The 18,157-nt window shown below is 47.1% G+C and overlaps 1 protein-coding gene across 1 annotated transcript in view; it reads right to left on the bottom strand.

Moving 5' to 3' along the window:
* The window catches only part of SLC7A6 (solute carrier family 7 member 6), a 374,495-nt gene that overhangs the window by 245,237 nt on the left and 111,101 nt on the right, over positions 1–18,157 (bottom strand). The window contains exon 3 of the mRNA XM_086947751.1: positions 238–363. Coding sequence (XP_086803877.1) covers positions 238–363 — 126 coding nt within the window. The remainder of the gene's footprint in view (positions 1–237; positions 364–18,157) is intronic.

Below are 18,157 nucleotides of genomic sequence, written 5' to 3' on the forward strand. Positions count from 1 at the left end.
CACATCTAATACCTTAAACACTGCCTGCATATCATCCAGACCTGGCTGTCCTGCTCCTACATGAGGCTTAAACTTCCCCCCCCAAAAAAATGTGTAATAAGATTGTCATAACATTGCACAATGTATCTCAAATATGCTCGCATTTTAAATACCACTGTTGTGAATGACTATGTATTAGTTTACTTTTAATCAAACAAACACAGAACATTTAAAAAAGGACATCATGGATTAACTTACCCTGGCAGAGTTTTACAATTCCAGTTATAATGATGGCAATAAGTGCAATGACTTTGGCATACGTAAATACATCCTGTGCCCTTGTTCCCCATTTAACATATGCACAATTTATAAATGTCAAAAGACCTAAAGTAGAAATGAAGGAAAATAAGAGTTATTCAATTTGGTTCATCTTTTACAAAACCTTAAAATGTTATACATACACATACAAATATATATGCAAGGAACTCCGTCTTTGAACATCCAGGCTTCAGGAAAGACCAACGGACGAAGCAAATTGCGTGCAAAGAGGTATTTTATTCCATAGTAACACCACGCACCGCCATGTCAGGGAGAGCCATCAAATTTAAAGTGCAAGTACTGTGTATCACGTGACCATAGGGCCAATGGACATAGAAAACATACATTATGGCATTATTACATGTATGTATAACAATCATAGTTCAACTTTGGTGGATTTGAACTGTCATATAATTTAAATAGATGTGCAAAACCTGCTGTAGTGCAAAGAGCATATTGTGCAAATAGGCAACTCGGCTGTATCCCCATACTGGGGTCAGCAGCACGAATGGTATTGATTACCCAAGGAAAGTGCATATTAGAATACTTTTGTCCAGACAGCAAAGCCAATACCCAAGAATGTTGCCTCTGAAGCATTGTGCAAAATACACGCAATAGTGCAAAATAATGCGGCTCAGTGCAAATATGCAAATATCATATCGCAAAAAATATCATGGAAAGTTCCATCGTAAGCAAGTCAAAAAACTAGATGACAGGGATTTTGCTACGAGTGAACCGGGGTCCTCAGAATTTACGAGAAGGAAGACGAAAGCTTCCTGCATCGTTTTGAAGTCATAGAAAGGCCAAACAAAAGGAACAAGACCAGAAACGGATACCCCCATAGAATCCATATGCGGGTTGGAATTATCACCGCATTACACATACAAGAGAACAGACCTGGAAATAGCCTTGAAAAAGTCATGGGTTACATTCCCAATACGACGAAACACGTGTCGGCTGTGTGAAAGTTTCCAGAACAAACCGCACAAGAATAAACTTGAAACTGAACTACAAAGAAAATAATTTATTTCTCCTATGTATTGACAAAATTGATGGAAACATTGTTTTATATGACCTTAATTGCAATATCATGTGTGCTAGGGAGTATTGTAAATCATAAATATCTAAAAAATAACCCTGACACCAGATCCCTGGTGTCTGAGTGCTAGAGGACATAGTTGATATCGTTTGGTGGTTTAGGGGACCCTATCTAGATTTACAATAGCATAATGGATATGAGTAGCAAATCTTATTATTTCTAAAACAACTGCACAGAGTCCCTAATGGGTCACTATATCCAATCTGTCCTTGATGGTCACGTTAAAATTACTAATTTAGAAAAAGAGGAGTGGAGTGATAGGGAGGGAAAAACACTAAAATATGATGTGGGTAGTACTGTCATCACCTGTATACTTGAAATCATTAAGTTCGGAGATCTGACAAATGTCTACAACACAGTACTGATTACTGTCACTATACTGGTATAGATCTGGGAGATAAATTAAAGGCAAGTAAAGAGATGCTCACTCGAGTTGAGCCCATTCAGGGTCTTCGTATCTAGCTCGAGGATATACCTAGTCTCTAGCTTTATCAGCAGGGCTTCACGGTCACCACCACGGCGAAGTGGAGGTACCATGTCCACCACAAAGTAACTTAAGTAGTCTAGGCTACTAAGATGGATCTCCTTAAAGTGCCTAGCCACTGGATACGCTGCATCGTTGTTACTTATAGCTCTCATGTGCTGGAGTATACGCTTGTGGACCTGCAACTTGGTGCACCCAACATTGCAGGCCACACGTACACTCCAGCACAAACAGCATAATCAGTCTTGCACGTTAATTTTTTGGAGATAACCACAGGGACATCTTTGAACGGGCTTTTGTAAGTTGTTCTGTTTCTCTCCAGCTTACAGGTTTTACATGAAGCACATTTAATAAAGCCTTTAGTAGACTGTAACCAGGAACTGTTAATGGCTACTTCTGGACTGCTCTTGACAAGCATGTCGCTCATTGAGCGCGCTCTGCGAAAAGTTCTCTGGAGCTTTAGGTAAGGTGTCACCAATTATTGGATCACTTAGAACAACCAACCAATTTCTACAGAAAATCATGCGCAATTTGTTATGTTGTCGGCTGCATGTAGTAATTAATCTGGGTGGTTCCATAGTGGCACTAGGGCTCTTGGTCAACTCGTTCTGCCTTGGGCTGCAACCCAGTGCTACAGAGCGAGGAACAGAGTTGGCTTTTTTTTAATCGCTGTATCAAGCATGCTAGCAGAATACCCTCTGGCTAAAAATCTTAGCTTGCTTTCGTTTTGAGCCTTCACGCATTCAGCATCCACACTGCAGACGCGTCTGATGCGCAGCATCTCCCCATATGGGATGCTGCGTATCAGATGGTCAGGGTGGTGGCTGGTGGCGTGCAGAACAGTGTTACCTGCAGTAGCTTTGCGATGTAACCGAGTCTCCAGACAGTGATTTTTAATGTAAACCTCTACATCCAAGAAATGAACGGAAACCTTGCTAACATGTGCTGTAATTTCAAGGTTGAGGTTATTTACATTGATTTCCTCAATAAACAAAATCGCCGCTGACCCTCTCCAAATGAGAAATAGATCGTCAATGTAACAATACCAGGCCACTATGTGGTTGCTCAAGATGTGACCAAACATGGCCCCGAGGACCTGCTCCTCACACAGTCCCATGTGTAAACATGCGTAACTGGGGGAGAAGCAAGCCCCCATCGCCACACCCCTCATTTGTTGGAACATCTGACTTTGGACAGAAAGTAGTTGTTGTTTAAACATGTCAGGATCATATCAGACAGTATTTTGTTGTGCTTCAGCATGTAGAATGGTTTTGTCAGTACAAAATGCTCAACTGCTCTAACACCATCTGTGAGAAGTTAGCCTGGTTCTAGTGGGCACCTTTCACCGGTATAATCGACCCTTATTGATGGTGGTTGTAAAGTCAACCTTATAGAAATGTATCCTAGTGGTAGCATGAACCAGCAGTCATAAGGCTAAAACTTCAGTAGGCGAGTTAAGCAAGTTGTTTTATCAATTATAATCCCTTGAGTACCAAATGAAAGGACACCACACAAGGTATATATCAAATATATATGTATTTAATCTAAACGCAACCCCTCTGCACTCTTTATGAGGTCAGAGGTCAAAGTACATTACAAGAATCTCAATTAGCATACGATAAGTTGCACAGTATACAGTATGCCCTAGGTGCCTCACAAACCATATACTGAAATAGTGGTATAAGAACCACGTGTGGAATAGAAAGTAGGCATGTGGCCTGTGGAATCGCTGGGGCTACTCTAAACAAACAAAGGTTAGGAAGTAGGCAGCCCACGGGAGGCGCGTACAGTGTCTAAACACAGCTGCGGGTTACCATTGACTTTCTATGGGAAACAAAGAAGTAATAAAAGTACAATTTAAGGACACTTCCGGATGAACTAGGATGGAACCCTTTTAAACTAGGACACTTCGAGAATCAAGACCCACGGGAGCACCGGAGTACTCGTGTTACCTCACCCAGGGAAGCCGGGAGCATAGGTGCCTTTTCGTGTCGGGTTTCGTCGTCGTTTTCAATGGAGAGCTGCAAAAAAGTTCTGCAGGCGACCAGAGGAAAAGTGTCCGGGTGGATTCAAGGGTGGATCGAAGATCTGAAGAAACGGAAAGCAGAAGGGACAGAGTCTGGGTCACTAGCCAGTGATCAGGTAGGTACCAGGAAGGAACCAGGCAATGTCGGGTGATTTCAGGTGAAGAAGTCGAGCTGGTCTCTTCAGCCACGAGGTCCAGGAGGCATCGACGATGACCAGGCGCTGGATTCGACCTGTCGCACGACGGATCTAGTTGACTGTGGTGTCGGTATCCGGATTGGACTCAAGCCTTAGCAACCTCAACCCACAAAGGATGTCGAGATTGGCTCTGTTGCAGACCAGCAAGGTCTGTGGCGCTTCTCCTTTGCAGGGAAGCTGGAGCAAGCCTGGAGCAACCAGGAAAGCAAGTTTTTTGTAAAGAAAAGTCTTCAGGGGGCTCACTAGCCAACGGGCAAGGAACTGGGAAGACGCGTCGAGCTCAAATGCAAAAGTGGGGCCCACGGGACACTCGTGGAGTGTGGGGGCCTGTGCTTCGGTGCAAATGGTGCTCGGGGCTAGGGCTTCTCGTACCCCAATGCACAACTGCGAGATACCTCAGGAGTCGATGCAGTTAGCAAAATGCAGGATGTCCAGGAGTTCCATTCCCACGTTTCTCGTGTCCGCCACGTGTCTCAGCTTTGCTGTGGATGTGGGTCGGGGTCAGAGATGTCTGCAAGTCCGTGTCCTGTGTCGCAGATTCTTCAGGATCCGGCGGGAGCCTCGAAACTGCAGACCGGCAAAGTTGCTGTTGGTGCCTGTTTAAACAGGGTGGGCACTCCTTGACCACAAGGGAGATATCTTCCGTCTTCCAGTTGAAATGGAGCGTCGAAGGTCAAGGATATGTCTTGCAAAGATTCGTCCCGGGTAATCTAAAGTCCTAGGGACACAGCTCCCATACCTATACTAAGTTTATGGGCTGGACTACCTGAAAGGTCCCTCCTATGGGTGGACCAGGAGAGGGGTGGTTACACTTCCTTCCCTTTGTCCAGTTTTGTGCCAGAGCTGAGGCTGAGTGCCCCAGCAACCGGTTTGGATTGGACTATGCATGGAGTACCTTGTTTGCCTCAGGCAGTGTCTGGAAAGCATTCACTGAATGCAGCCCTCTCTGCCCCAATACACTAAAAGGCTGTCTGGGGAGGTGCTGGCACCTCCCTGGACAGGAAACCTATTGTGCAAGCCTCCCCTTCTGGAGTTTCGTCCAGCAGCAGGAGGTCAGACTCGTGTCTGTGGCAGCAGCATCCATTTTGTGATGCTGGGGCTCTGTTTAACTTTAACCGGGTTTAACAGTAACTACATGTCTTTTCCCTCTAGAAGGGTGGAATGCTACCCCCGCCGCCAGGACTGGCGGGGGGTAGTATTCCAAAGTGTTTGACACCTTAAACGACATGTTTTGATAAAGCCGAACCAAAGTTAGCCTTAACCGCGAGAATTATAATGAACTTAAGAGTATATGGTATGGCTATAACATAGAACAGCTATAAGGAGATGGTTCCGAAAGTTGCAGAGGGGCTCAGCTCATGCTAGGGCACCCTCTCACATAAAACCAGGCACTGTGCCTCCAGGATTGTCAAAGCCTACCATATTAGTGGCTTATAGGTGTATATATATATATATATATATATATATATATATATATATATATATATATATATATATATATATATATATATAATAAATATCTAAGTAAGGGGTGATTACACCACCTTACCCAGGCTGTGTGAGCAGACCTGTGGTGTCAGTTTGGTTGGCCAGCCAGGGGTGGCATAATACATGCTGCAGCCCCTGGTAGGCCTTGGATGCACTATGCCCTGGGTACCTATGGTACACTATACAGGGACTCACAAAGGTGACCCAATACCCAATCTGGTATGTACCTAAAGTACATGGTTACAATTTAGAGAGAGAACAGCTAGGCTGTGGTTCTGATTAGCAGGGCCACAGCCAGTCTAAAGTCAAAAAAACTGAAAATCATAGCAAAAAGTGGGGGTAACCATAGGAAGCAGACCCATCTCTCCTACACCATCCATATGATGGATACTGGTGTATAGAGCAGTGAAGTCAAGAGTTGGCAGCAGATAGTCGTCCTGCCACGTTACTGTTTCAATCTTTCTCAGGAAGTCCCCTGTATCCTGCAGATACGATGGTAGATTTTTTACGTGTTCCTGAAGGAAGAAGTCGATGTACCTTGAAGTGTTCTCCATCATACTGTTCTTCGCGGAGATTATAGGTCTCCCAGGAGGTTGGTTGGAGTCTTTATGTACTTTTGGAACTAGATTAATAATTGGAATGGCCGGATGGTTCACCTTGAGGAGTTTAAATTCATCAATACTAAGTAGTCCAGCACTTTTCCATGATAACAGTTTGGTGTTGAAATAATTCCAAGCAACTTTTACCGTCTGCTAATCACCCCGCTTGTAACATTGTCGGTCATTTAAATGATGAAGTGCCTCATCCATATATAATGCCCTCGGCCAAAGGACAATATTGCCCCCCTTGTCCGATTGGTGTATAACCACATTGTTGTTGTTCTGTAGCTTCGTCATTAGGTTGCCATAACAGTTGTTTTGTTTGCGACATTTTTGTTGCATCTGGAATGTAGATATGTGCAGCCTTTTGAGTTGGATAGTCACTAAATCTTTATAAATATCGATGGGATTGAACGTGGACCTTGGTTTAAATCCTGTTAACCCCGGCATGTCCAGTCTAGGCAGAGTGTTGGTGCTGGTAACTGTATTGTCCAGTGTGCCTTCTCTATGCAGTTCCTGTAGATCAAACATTAACTCCTATTCATTCAATGTCATAAGTGATGGGCTCAAACTTCCCTCTGCAGCAACATCTTGTAGTACAGGCTGTTTAGATTTGTTGAGCAAATAAAACGTACGCAGTTTGAGTATATTTATACAGGTCGATGCGAGTTTGTGCAGAATTAAAATTGTTCGGTGGGCAGTATGATAATCCTAGGAAGAAAATTTTGTTTTCATTGGCAGTGAGATGCATATCTGTCAGATTAATTATTGAGAGAGATTAACTAGTTGGTTCAATCATTTGCGATTCAATTTTCTCTGTGGTATTTTGTAATTGGACTTACCGCCGCTGTCTGCTTTTGTGGCAATGTCTGCGTTTGCGTCGTTTGCTCTGTGTGTTGTTTTTGGTTCGAGGCGCGTGGTCTGAGGGTTTTTCTGCGATCCTGGCGCAGGAAGTCCACCACATGCGCCAGTGAAAATTTTGTAAACCCCAACCGTGAACTAGTAATGGCTTGTTCGCTTTCAGATTCGCTCCCCGGTACAGAGCTCAATACATATACATATATATGCACTAAGGGACGCATCATGTGACCAAGCTCCCAAGAGGAGTGTCACCGAGGGCACTTGCCTTTGACATTCATGCCAAAATAAAATGTCTTTACTGCTTTGCACCACCTTAATGTGAGGAGGTCGTTAATCATTTTCAAGAATCAAGAGGTCCGTGCCTGCGAGTTGCTGTTCCTGACGGGGGACGGGCAAGAATTGTTTCGACATATATATACATATATAACTTCCAATCCTGGATTCTTTCATACGAAATCAGGCGCTGACACCGTGGGATCAAGTTACCAAAGAAAAACGGTTTTATTCCATACGAATAGCGTGAAGCGTTTCGGCGGCAAAACCGCCTTGCTCACAACAACTTAACACTAGATGTGAAGTGCATTATATACCAGTAATTAGCTTGGCCGTGGCATAGGTGGGTTGCCATGGAAATTTCCCTCACACAGAAGCCATGGAAGAGGTAAGCTCCGTTACATATGGTGAGTCATGGTTGCTCATACAGTCTTTCTTCTGGCATTATTTACATATTGAAATGCTGTTTTTTGCGTTGTGTTAAGAAATTTACAACTTAACTTTGCTCATTAGAAATTAATGTAAATTGACGCTGGAACACACACATATTTGTATCTATACATATACACACATACACATATATACATACACGTATGTACACATATACACAAAAATCAGTATATGCACAAGTTACTTACCTTCGGTAACAATATATCTGTAAGAAACAGTAGTTAGTATTAGAATCCTTACCTTAGAATATCCCTAGGCGTTAGACTGGATCCGGCAAATTTTGCGTAGCCGTAACCCTGTGTGTCGGTAGGCGCATCTGCGGCTCCACATCCGTTTTCGGCGTCGTTGGCGCCGGGATGACGTTGGAGTACTTAGACGCCGCCCTCGCGCGCCAACGACAGTTCTTATACAAAGCTTTTCCGCGCCAGAAACGCAGAGCCACGATAAAAACCAACACTGGTGCCATAAAAACTAGGGCCCTGAAAGGGGATGACCTTAACCCTAGATATCGGTTTGCAGAACGGGGAGAATGGGTGGGTCGGTAAGGAATCCAATACTAACTACTGTTTCTTACAGATATATCGTTACCGAAGGTAAGTAACTTGTGCATCTGAAAGAAACAGGTTAGTGTTAGATTCCTTACCTTAGAATAGATACCCCAGCAATACCAACCCCGATGGTGGGTCTGCGAACCAATGACCACACCAGAAAGTCCTGGAGAACAGAACGGCCGAAAAGGCAATCTCTCCGGACTTGGCTGTCCAGGCAGTAGTGTCTTGTGAACGTGTGCAGCGAGGCCCACGTAGCTGCCTGACAAATGTCCTGTAAGGGGACTCCCCGACCCAGGGCAGTAGTAGCAGCCGTGGCCCGAGTGGAATGGGCACGTAGGCCCCACAGGAGGTTCCTTTTTAGCCAGAGAGTAACAAGCCTTAATGCACGAGACAACCGATCGAGAAATGGTCCATTTGTGCACCGCCCGTCCCTTCTTAGCACCCACGTAACCAACAAAGATTTGGTCATCCACCCGGAACTGGTGTGCGCGATCCAGATAATATGAGAGCGCACGTTTTGGGTCCAGACGGTGGAGCCTCTCTTCCTCTTTCGAGGGATGCGAAGGCGGAAAGAAGGTGGGCAAGGTGATGGACTGCCCGATGTGAAAGGCTGGGAATACCTTGGGCAGGAAAGAGGGTCGCGTCCGCAACACAACTTTGTCCGGATGGACAGAAAGAAAGGGAGGTTGAGAAGAAAGAGCCTGGAGCTCACTCACTCTCCTGGCAGAGGTGATGGGAACCAGGAATGCAGTCTTACGGGTAAGAAGACGAAGAGGACAGTTATGAAGTGGCTCGAAGGGAGCGCACATCAGATAAGTCAGAACAAGGTTCAAGTCCCACTGAGGCATCACGAAAGGAACAGGAGGAAACGTGAGTGATGCCCTTCAAAAACCTATTTACAACCGGGGACTTAAACAAAGAGGACTGATCAGGGAGCCTTAAGAAGTCGGAAATGGCAGAGAGGTAGCCCTTTAGAGTGCCCAGAGCAGAGCCCTGCTGGGCAAGAGAAAGAAGAAAGAGGAGAACCTCTGAAATAGGGGCAGAAAGGGGATCCACAGCCTTTGCTGTGCACCATGCCACAAATGTGTTCCACCTGCAGGCGTATACCCATTTTGTGGAGGGACGCCTGGCTGCCAGAATTACATTACAGACTTCAGGAGGCAAGTCAAATGGCCTCAACTGCTGCCGCTCGATCTCCACACATGTAAGTGGAGACTGGACAGATTCGGGTGGAGGACCATCCCCTGCTGCTGCGACAAAAGGTCCTCCTGAAGAGGCAGACGAATCGGGGGATCGACGGACATGCTGAGTAGCTCGGGATACCGGTATCTTCGTGCCCAGTCCGGAGCCACAAGGATGACTTGGGCCCGGTCGCGCTTGATCTTCTTCAGCACTCTGGGCAGAAGTGGTATAGGCGGGAAGGCGTACAACAGATCGCAACTCCACCCGCGACGAAAAGCGTCTCCGAGCGAGTGCCGCCTTGGAAATTCCAACGCACAGAACTGATGACATTGCGTGAAGAGATCTAACCAAGGCTCTCCCCACTGCTGAAAGAGGCCTTGCGCCACGTCCAAGTTCAGATGCCATTTGTGATCCATCATGCACCGACGGCTGAGTTCGTCCACCCTGGCGTTCAGGGAACCTGCCAGGTGTTGAACCACCAAGGTCACGCCCTGATGTTCCATCCATTGCCAGAGGCGCAGAGCCTCCTGACACAGGGTCCACGACCCCACCCCGCCCTGTTTGTTGAAGTACCACATGGCGGTGGTGTTGTCCGTGAACACCTGCACTACACTTCCCCGGACAGCAGGGAGGAACGCCTTCAGTGCAAGCCGGATCGCCCGCAGCTTCAGAAGGTTGATGTGGAGCTGGGACTCTGCCGGAGACCAGAGGCCTCTGATCTCTGCCTCTCCCACATGGGCCCCCAGCCCTGGAATGACGCGTCCGTCACAACTACGTGCTCTGGTTAGGGTAGGGAGAGGGATCTGCCGCTGAGCCACCACTGCAACTGTCTTGCAGTGCCCTCCGAGATCAAGACATGGTCAGACAAGTTGCCTTGATGCTGGGCCCACTGAAACTTCAGGTCCTACTGCAGAGCCCGCATCGCCAGCTGGCGTGATGCACCAGAAGGATGCAGGAGGCCATCAGCGCCAGAAGCCACAGCGTCAACCTGACCGAGACTCGGGAAAAAGGCTGAAAAATATGAATCAGAACCTGAATATCCCGAACTCGCTGCTCGGGAGGATAAACCTGAAACTGTGCCGAATCTAGAACCGCTCCGATGAAGAGGAGCTTCTGAGAGGGACACAGGTGCGACTTTGGCACATTGATGGAGAACCCCAGCAGGTGCAGGAGGTCGGCCGTAGTCTGGAGGTGGCTGACGACAGTCTGGGGCGAGGCCCGCCTTCAACAACCAGTCGTTGAGGTAGGGGAAGACTGAAACCCCTAACCTGCGCAGATGAGCTGAGAACACCGCCATCACATTCGTGAACACCCGTGGGGCGCTGGTAAATCCGAAGGGGAGCGTGGTAAACAAAGTGCTCGTGGCCTACCGTGAACCGCAGGTAACGCCAGTGGGCTGGCAGGACGGGGATGTGGAAATGGGCGTCCTGCAAGTCCAACGCCACCATCCAGTCTCCTGGGTCTAGGGCAGCTAAGACATGAGCCAAAGTCAGCATCTTGAATTTCTCCTTCCGGAGGAAGCTGTTGACGTTACGGAATTCCAAGAGAGGGCGCATGCCCCCTTTGCCCTTCTTGGGAACCAGAAAGTAGTGGGAGTAACGACCACACCCTACTTCTGGTCCAGGAACACGCTGAATGGACCCCTTTGCCAAGAGGGCAGTAACTTCCTCTTGCGGAAGTTGGAAGTGATCCCCAGACAAGCAGTGGCATGGCTAGAGGGGTCGCCTCGAAGGGGAGGGAGTAGCCCCTTCGGACAATTTGCAGCACCCACCTGTCCGATGTGATGGAGTGTCAGTGTAGGAGGTGATGGCGAACCCTGCCCCCACTGGCGTCAAATGGGCCTGAAAGCTCGGACTGGGAAGGCTTTGAGGCGGATGCTGCGGGGGTGGATGTGGACTGGCCGCACCGTTGTCCCCTGTTACCGTTGCGACGGTAACCGCGTCCGCCACCACGCTGAATGTTAGTCTGCGGCCCGTGGCTGACAGGACGTGTGGGAGCACCCCTTCTGTGGCCGCGAAAGGAGTGCTGGGCAGTAGATTGCTGGTGCAAGGCCGACAGGCCCAAGGACTTGGCCGTAGCCCTGAAGTCCTTAAAGCGTTCCAGCGCATGATCTGCCTTGCCACCGAAGAGGTGGCTGCCATTGAACTGCATGTCCATAAGGGTGTTCTGGACATCGGCCGAAAAGTTGGCAGACCTCAGCTAGGCGTGGCGGCGAACCGCCACAGATGTGGAAATCGCTCTTCCTAGCGAGTCAGAGGTATCCAGTCCACATCTGATAGAGTACCGCGCTGCGTACCTTCCCTCCACAAGGGCTTGAGCGAGTTTCGCCCGGGCATTCAGGCAGCACGGCTGCAACCCTATCCCACAGAGAGTGGGTGTAACGGCCCAAGAGGCATGCAGTGTTGACTGACCGCAACCCCAAACTAAGGGAGGAGAACATCTTCTTTCCGAACTGTTCATACCTCTTGGATTCCCGATCCGGTGGTGCCGTCGGGAATGCGGATTGGGAGGTAGAGGCCTGGATAAACAGGTTCTCGGGGGTGGGGTGGGTGGACAAGAAACTAGGGTCGCCCAGAGCTGGGCGGTGGCACCCAACGACGTTATTATCTACAGGAGGGCCTGTAGTTGGCCTAGACCAAGTGCCCAACAGGACGTCCGTGAGAGCCTCATTAAATAGCAGTAGAGGCTCTGGGGAGCTTACCTGCGGTTTAAGGGCCTCTGTGAGGATGTTGGACCTCACTGTTGCGACGGTGAGCTCAAGAGCCAAGGCCTTGGCTGCCCTCATCAGCACCACACTATAAGCTGCCCCCTCCTCCGTAGCCACAGTAGGAGGGGAGACAAAACCAGTGTGTGGGGAGGTAACCAGGCCACTGGCTTCCCCTAGTTCCTGTGTCCAGTCCTCATATGACTGGCACTCACGTGCCAGGGGGTCCTCAGATCCCCCCCAGTCTCCCTCGTCGTTCATGTCCTGAAATTCAGGGATAAAGGATGGACCCAGATCCTCGAAGAATTGCTCTTCGGCCGGCGCCGAATGCAGACCGAGGGTTGGACGAGGGACGGCGGCAGCCGAGGATGGCGTCGGGGGTGACACCCTAGGGGTCGATGCAGGCGTTGTCGTAAGGTCAACCAGCGGCGACCCAGATCCGGAACCGGACCCAGTGGGGCCTTGCAGCATCGGGACCGAAGTCTCAGACGGCGCCGGGGCCGAAGCACCCGGCCCGCTTGAGCTCCCAGTCGGGTCCGCTGGGCCCGAAGGCGCCGCGGAACCCGACGGAGGAGAGAGAGCGACCTCATGGCCATGAGGCAGGCATCGATCTCCTCCGGAGTCGCGTTCTGCCCATGGACCGGCGGGTATGGAGCAGGCTGCGACGCCTGCGACTCCGGCGGAGCCGTGTGAGCGGTGTCACCCAAACCCCTGGCCGTGTCGCGCGAGCGTCGGGGGGAGTCAGAAGAGCGATGTCGCCTCTTTGACTTCTTGTGCCTCTTACCTTAGGACTTGGACTTTTCCGGATCCAGTCTGACGCCTGGGGATATTCTAAGGTAAGGAATCTAATACTAACCTGTTTCTTTCAGATACATAAATATATATACACACACACACAGGTGTCTAATGTATAAAGAGGGAAAAATACACTACTTTCAAGATTTCCACTAAGTAGATCATTTAAATTAATTCCAATAAAATTCATGTCATCTAGATAGCCAAAAGATCAGGTACAGCTTCTACCCTTATAGAGCTAAACAATTCATCATAACAGATTTTAGTTGAGCGTGATGTTTTATTAAAACAATTGCACACATTTCAGCTCTATACACAAAATTACTGCAGTGTTTACAACAAAAATATATACTTCTATCCAAACCCTCTATTTCATTCCTCATTTCTATTCTTACCTTCGAGTTCAATTGTAATTTTCTATATAAATTAATATTTGAGTAAGAAAAACAATAAACCAAGTTTCCTTTCTCAAGAGAGCACAACTCTTTCAAGTCAATATAGAAGCATCTTTTGTTGAGGTTTTTGTTCTAAAACGACTAGCTGTACTTTTGCAGATACACTGCATGCTTTAATAAAAAATATTAACACAAAGGCCAGGAGAAAGTGGATTAGAAACATAATGTAGATTTTTCTCATGAATATTGCATGCATATTTTTCCATATAGAAATTGAAATACTGCATCATTTCTCACAAATACCAGTAGTAGTAGCAGAAAAACTGGTACCTTTTGTCTGCCAGCTACTTCAACATCTTTGTGTACAAAAGGAGTTTCTTGTTGTGCAGATTACATCCCTCCTTCTTGCACACAGGATTCTGAGAAGTGAGTTTCCTATTTGGATTACACAATGCTTTCTGTTTCCCTATTTGTCCATATATTGAAATATAGAATTGATAAGGATCCTGCAGCTGCGGGAGCCATGCCAGCAGTTGGATACCAGGCGCACCGATGGGGGGTACTATAACCCCCATACTCCGCCACGCGCCTGACGTGCATTTAAATGTGACGCTGACCGCGGCGCAGGACGCGTGCGGGGGACGCACCCAGGCCATGGGAAGGCCCGTTCACACCTAGAGTTCAGAAGAACCCCCTCTAACTCGGCCACTTCACTGGGACAATCCCATCAGTGCCACTCTTGAGAATGGGGAAACGGAAAGCTAATCCTGTGGAACACGGAGGGGAGCCCACTAACACTTTGGATTCTTTTCTTTTAAAGGCGTCAGATACTCTAGAAAAGGAGATTATATGGAATGTAGGCTTTCCATAGGGGTGATCGGATCTTTAGTTCAACCTACGACCTCCCCGAATCTTGGGATCCAACATGTAGCTGCCACTGACTCCCTACTTGCTGAAACAACTAGTACTAGACCCAAACGCTTGTTCAACATAATTCCATCTGGCAGGGTCACTAGCTCCCCCACGGAGCCTCCTACTAAAAAGAAAAAAGGAGGAGGGAAGTCGGCTAAATCCACACATGGACACACGGGCCCCCACAGTGGTAACCCCACTTGACAATGAAGCAATATTCCATAGAGTCTTGCAGATTATGACCCAATTGCTGCAACCTGTTATTGGCAGATTAAAGGAAATAGAAGCTGACCTAGTCATACTGCTTAGACTAGGGGGAGAATTCTAGGGTTTGATCCCATCTCACAGAATCCCCTTCAAATCCAGCCTAATGAGCTAACACCAACCAGAGATCCGCTTCAACTAACCCTCACGAGCCACAGGCACAAAAGAAAGACGGCGATGGGGCATTGATAAAAAGAAATTAATCCTACAAGCCCACCTCACAGCCCCCGGCAGGGAATTTCTCAAGTCCAATACAGCAGCCAGGTATGCTTATACCCAGGCCTCCGACACCCACTGTTAATTCCCTATCCCCCACCCCCAAGGTAAATCCACACATGGGACACACAGGACTTTGTTAATGGCCCAAGGGCTTTAAAATCACCTAACCCAGCCTTGAGATTAGAGGGTCGTTGCATTTGTCAGTTGAAAGGTCAGGATGAAGCATTAGAACGCAACTCCTATACAAGATTGGACCTTCCCCCAGCCAACTGCCCTTACGTGATAATCCTGGTCAATACTCCCGAACTAAAAAGTACACAAACTTGAGACAACAGAACAACTCCTACTCAAAGCCTGCCACTGGATAAATAAGCATACCGATGGGTGGTTGGAAATTTTTTACCAGCATTATTATGGCGAGAAGAGTGGGCTGGGTGGGCAATTCTGAAAAGACACATAGTGGGGATTGTATAGTGGTACATTTTAAGTCTCAATTTATGGCACAGAAACTTTGAAATATACTACCTAATTGCTCAATGTCTGAAACATAAATGTTTGCACTTCCATTAGGCTTCTCTTACAGACCAGTGTTCCAATATTCGAGGGGTCAGGGTCGTACAAATAACAATTAGAGGTCCGACGACACATCGCAAAACATTGTGGGCAATGAGGAGTTAAAAAAAATGATCACCTGGAATATTGCAGGGATAGGCCCTAAAATTGAGTGACCAAGACTGGATTAAGTATATATTTGGCTATGATTTGATCTGTCTCCAAGAGACGTGGGTAACAGGTCCTAGCCACCTAGATGGTTATCGTTCATTCCACACTCCCACCCTTCCCTCGAGAGCTGGTCCAGCAAGAGGAGGTATCCTGACATTGGTGAAAAATACTCTAAGAATTAAAGTCCTGACCATCAACAATGACTCACCTTACTATACTTTACTGTTGCTTAATGGTCCGGGGTTGATACTGTGCTTTTAAATAATTACTATAACAACAATATAAAGGACCTAGAAATAATAAATGTTATTGCCACAAGTGCAGGTATGTTAGATAAAACGTTCAGTGATAATCTTCAAGGCTCAACCATTGACTACGTCAAAGATTTAGTATCTTTGAAGTCCTAATTCCAGGACATCAAAATTAACTTTTTAAACTTTAGTGATCATGCAGCTATATCTTGCCTAATGGTCTGAAAAGGAATACAGGCCCAGCAGATGAGGTATCAAAAACCCATATAACAAGACGGAATGGGATAGTACTTAAGTGGGGCAAGATTAATAAGCAAAAAGTGTCCCTCTGGTCATCGGAAAAAGATACAACTATATCATAACCTGTTTGGATATGAACTCTGATTCAGCCAGATTAGTGACTGCTTTTGAAATAATACTGATTGATGTAAAGGATTATTTAATAAAACAAGTCCCATCCGGTAATTTTCCAGCTCCTCGATGGTTTGATCATGCCTATTCCCAATCATTATCAAATTTACACAAGACCCTTAGAAAGGTTCCAAGAGACCAGGAACACGTTAAGCTTTCTCGCCAGCTATATAAAGAAGCTAGGCAGACTAGATAAAAAATTATGAAGGAGGCGGCTTGGGAACAACTCTACGAGGTATCCATTACAAATAATTCTAAGGACTTCTGGACAGTAATTAATGCCCCTTTTCTGAAAAGCACTACAGATCCCAACCTGGATACACATGTGATGAAGACAATTGGGTCTCATATTTTTCTAAAATATTTGGCCACACAAGTGAGGGTAACCAACCTTTGTTGGATAGCACTAACCCCGACCATCAAGCCCATTCCGGTCTTTAATCATCTGGAAGTTTGATAAGCTCTACTGCAGTGCTCCAGAAATAAGGCCCCTGGCCCTGATGGCGCCCCTATAGATTTCTTTTTTGAGCATCCAGATCTATGGGGACCAGTTTTGACTAATGTTTTCAATGCAGCTGTTAATGTGGGCCCGCCAGATTCATGGGCAAAATCCATCATAATCCCTATATATAACAAGCATTGCATAGCCAATAGGTCTTGCCTTTGGGACCTTATAAGTGTTAATCCATGCAACGGTTGATGTTGTTGCACCAAGGAAATTGTGCTGCATAACTAAATATTTATAAGGTCCCAAAAGCGAGACCCATTGCCTATGCCAATTCTTGTTTTAATGATAATTTTTTTAGAGGGCCTGCCAACTGCAGTTTGCTGCCGGGTTGCTCCTTTTACACAATGCATTTTTGGAAAGGTTTGTTTTATTTTATTCATTGTTCCAAGATCAGTGCCTACCATAATGGATTTGTACACATAAAAAATAAACAAAATGGAGGATCTCTCATTTCGTATGTATGGGCATGAGTTGTGATGCGCGCATGTACATGTGTCATAGCGGTTAGAGTAAAATACGCTTTTAGCTTTTGTTTCCAATGCTGCACTACATATGCAAAAAGTATTGGAAAAGACAATAGGTCTACATTGACAAACAAAAGGTGAGACAATTGTCTTTGCCAATCCTGTTTTTTTTTTTAAAGCTTTAGAAAAACATCAGCAAAATATGCTTGGCAGCAAGTTCGAATTATGGCCAGTAGAGTGCGCTGTCGACCCTCCAGTTACCGATGGTATGCATGCTCAGCAGTGCTAAGGAGTCAGAGAGGAAGATGAAAACACACCTATCCCCTGGATACGGTCAGTGTTAAGTCCCCGTGACCAGGGTGCAAGCAGAGGGTAAAATTATTTCAAAGCTAGGACGCTTGTGAAAGATCAGAGGAGCCAGCAGACATTGCAGATGCTTATATAGCCACTGACACTGTGGAAATGTGCAGAGTGTGTGTGGGAGATTGAGGTGGAAAGGGCAGTAGAGAGTGAGGTGGGGTGAGGGGAGGAGAGAGAGAGAGATGAAGAGGGGACCTAGAGAAACTGGTGCATGGGCGCAGAAGAGGGAGAGAGGAAGGAGTGGAGTAACAAGTGATGGAGACTGTAGGAAGAGAGCCGTGTGAGAGGGTGTGGAAATAAGACAGGGTCTGTGCCCTCTTGCATGCCCTCATTACTGAGGTGTTCGGATGTCAGCAGGCTGAGGCTGTGTAAGCACAAGTGTGCCCGGCCTGGCCCTGCCAGTGACACTGGAAGACGGATCGTGCGCTAGAAGTGGACACAAGACAAGCAGTGGAAAGAAAAACAAGCACTTGTGCATGTGCTGGCAAACACCTTGCGGGAGCGAGCAGCGGTGCGCGGGCCATCTGTTTTCAGTTAGCGCGCGTGCCGCTGCTTGCTCCCGCAAGGTGGATGTCAGCACAAGCATGAGTGCTTGAAAAGAGCTGACAGATTCCTAAAGGTCAGGAAAGGGGGCCCCCCAAAAA

The sequence above is a fragment of the Lissotriton vulgaris genome, chromosome 12 (genome assembly GCF_964263255.1).
Source record: "Lissotriton vulgaris chromosome 12, aLisVul1.2, whole genome shotgun sequence".
NCBI lineage: Eukaryota > Metazoa > Chordata > Amphibia > Caudata > Salamandridae > Lissotriton > Lissotriton vulgaris.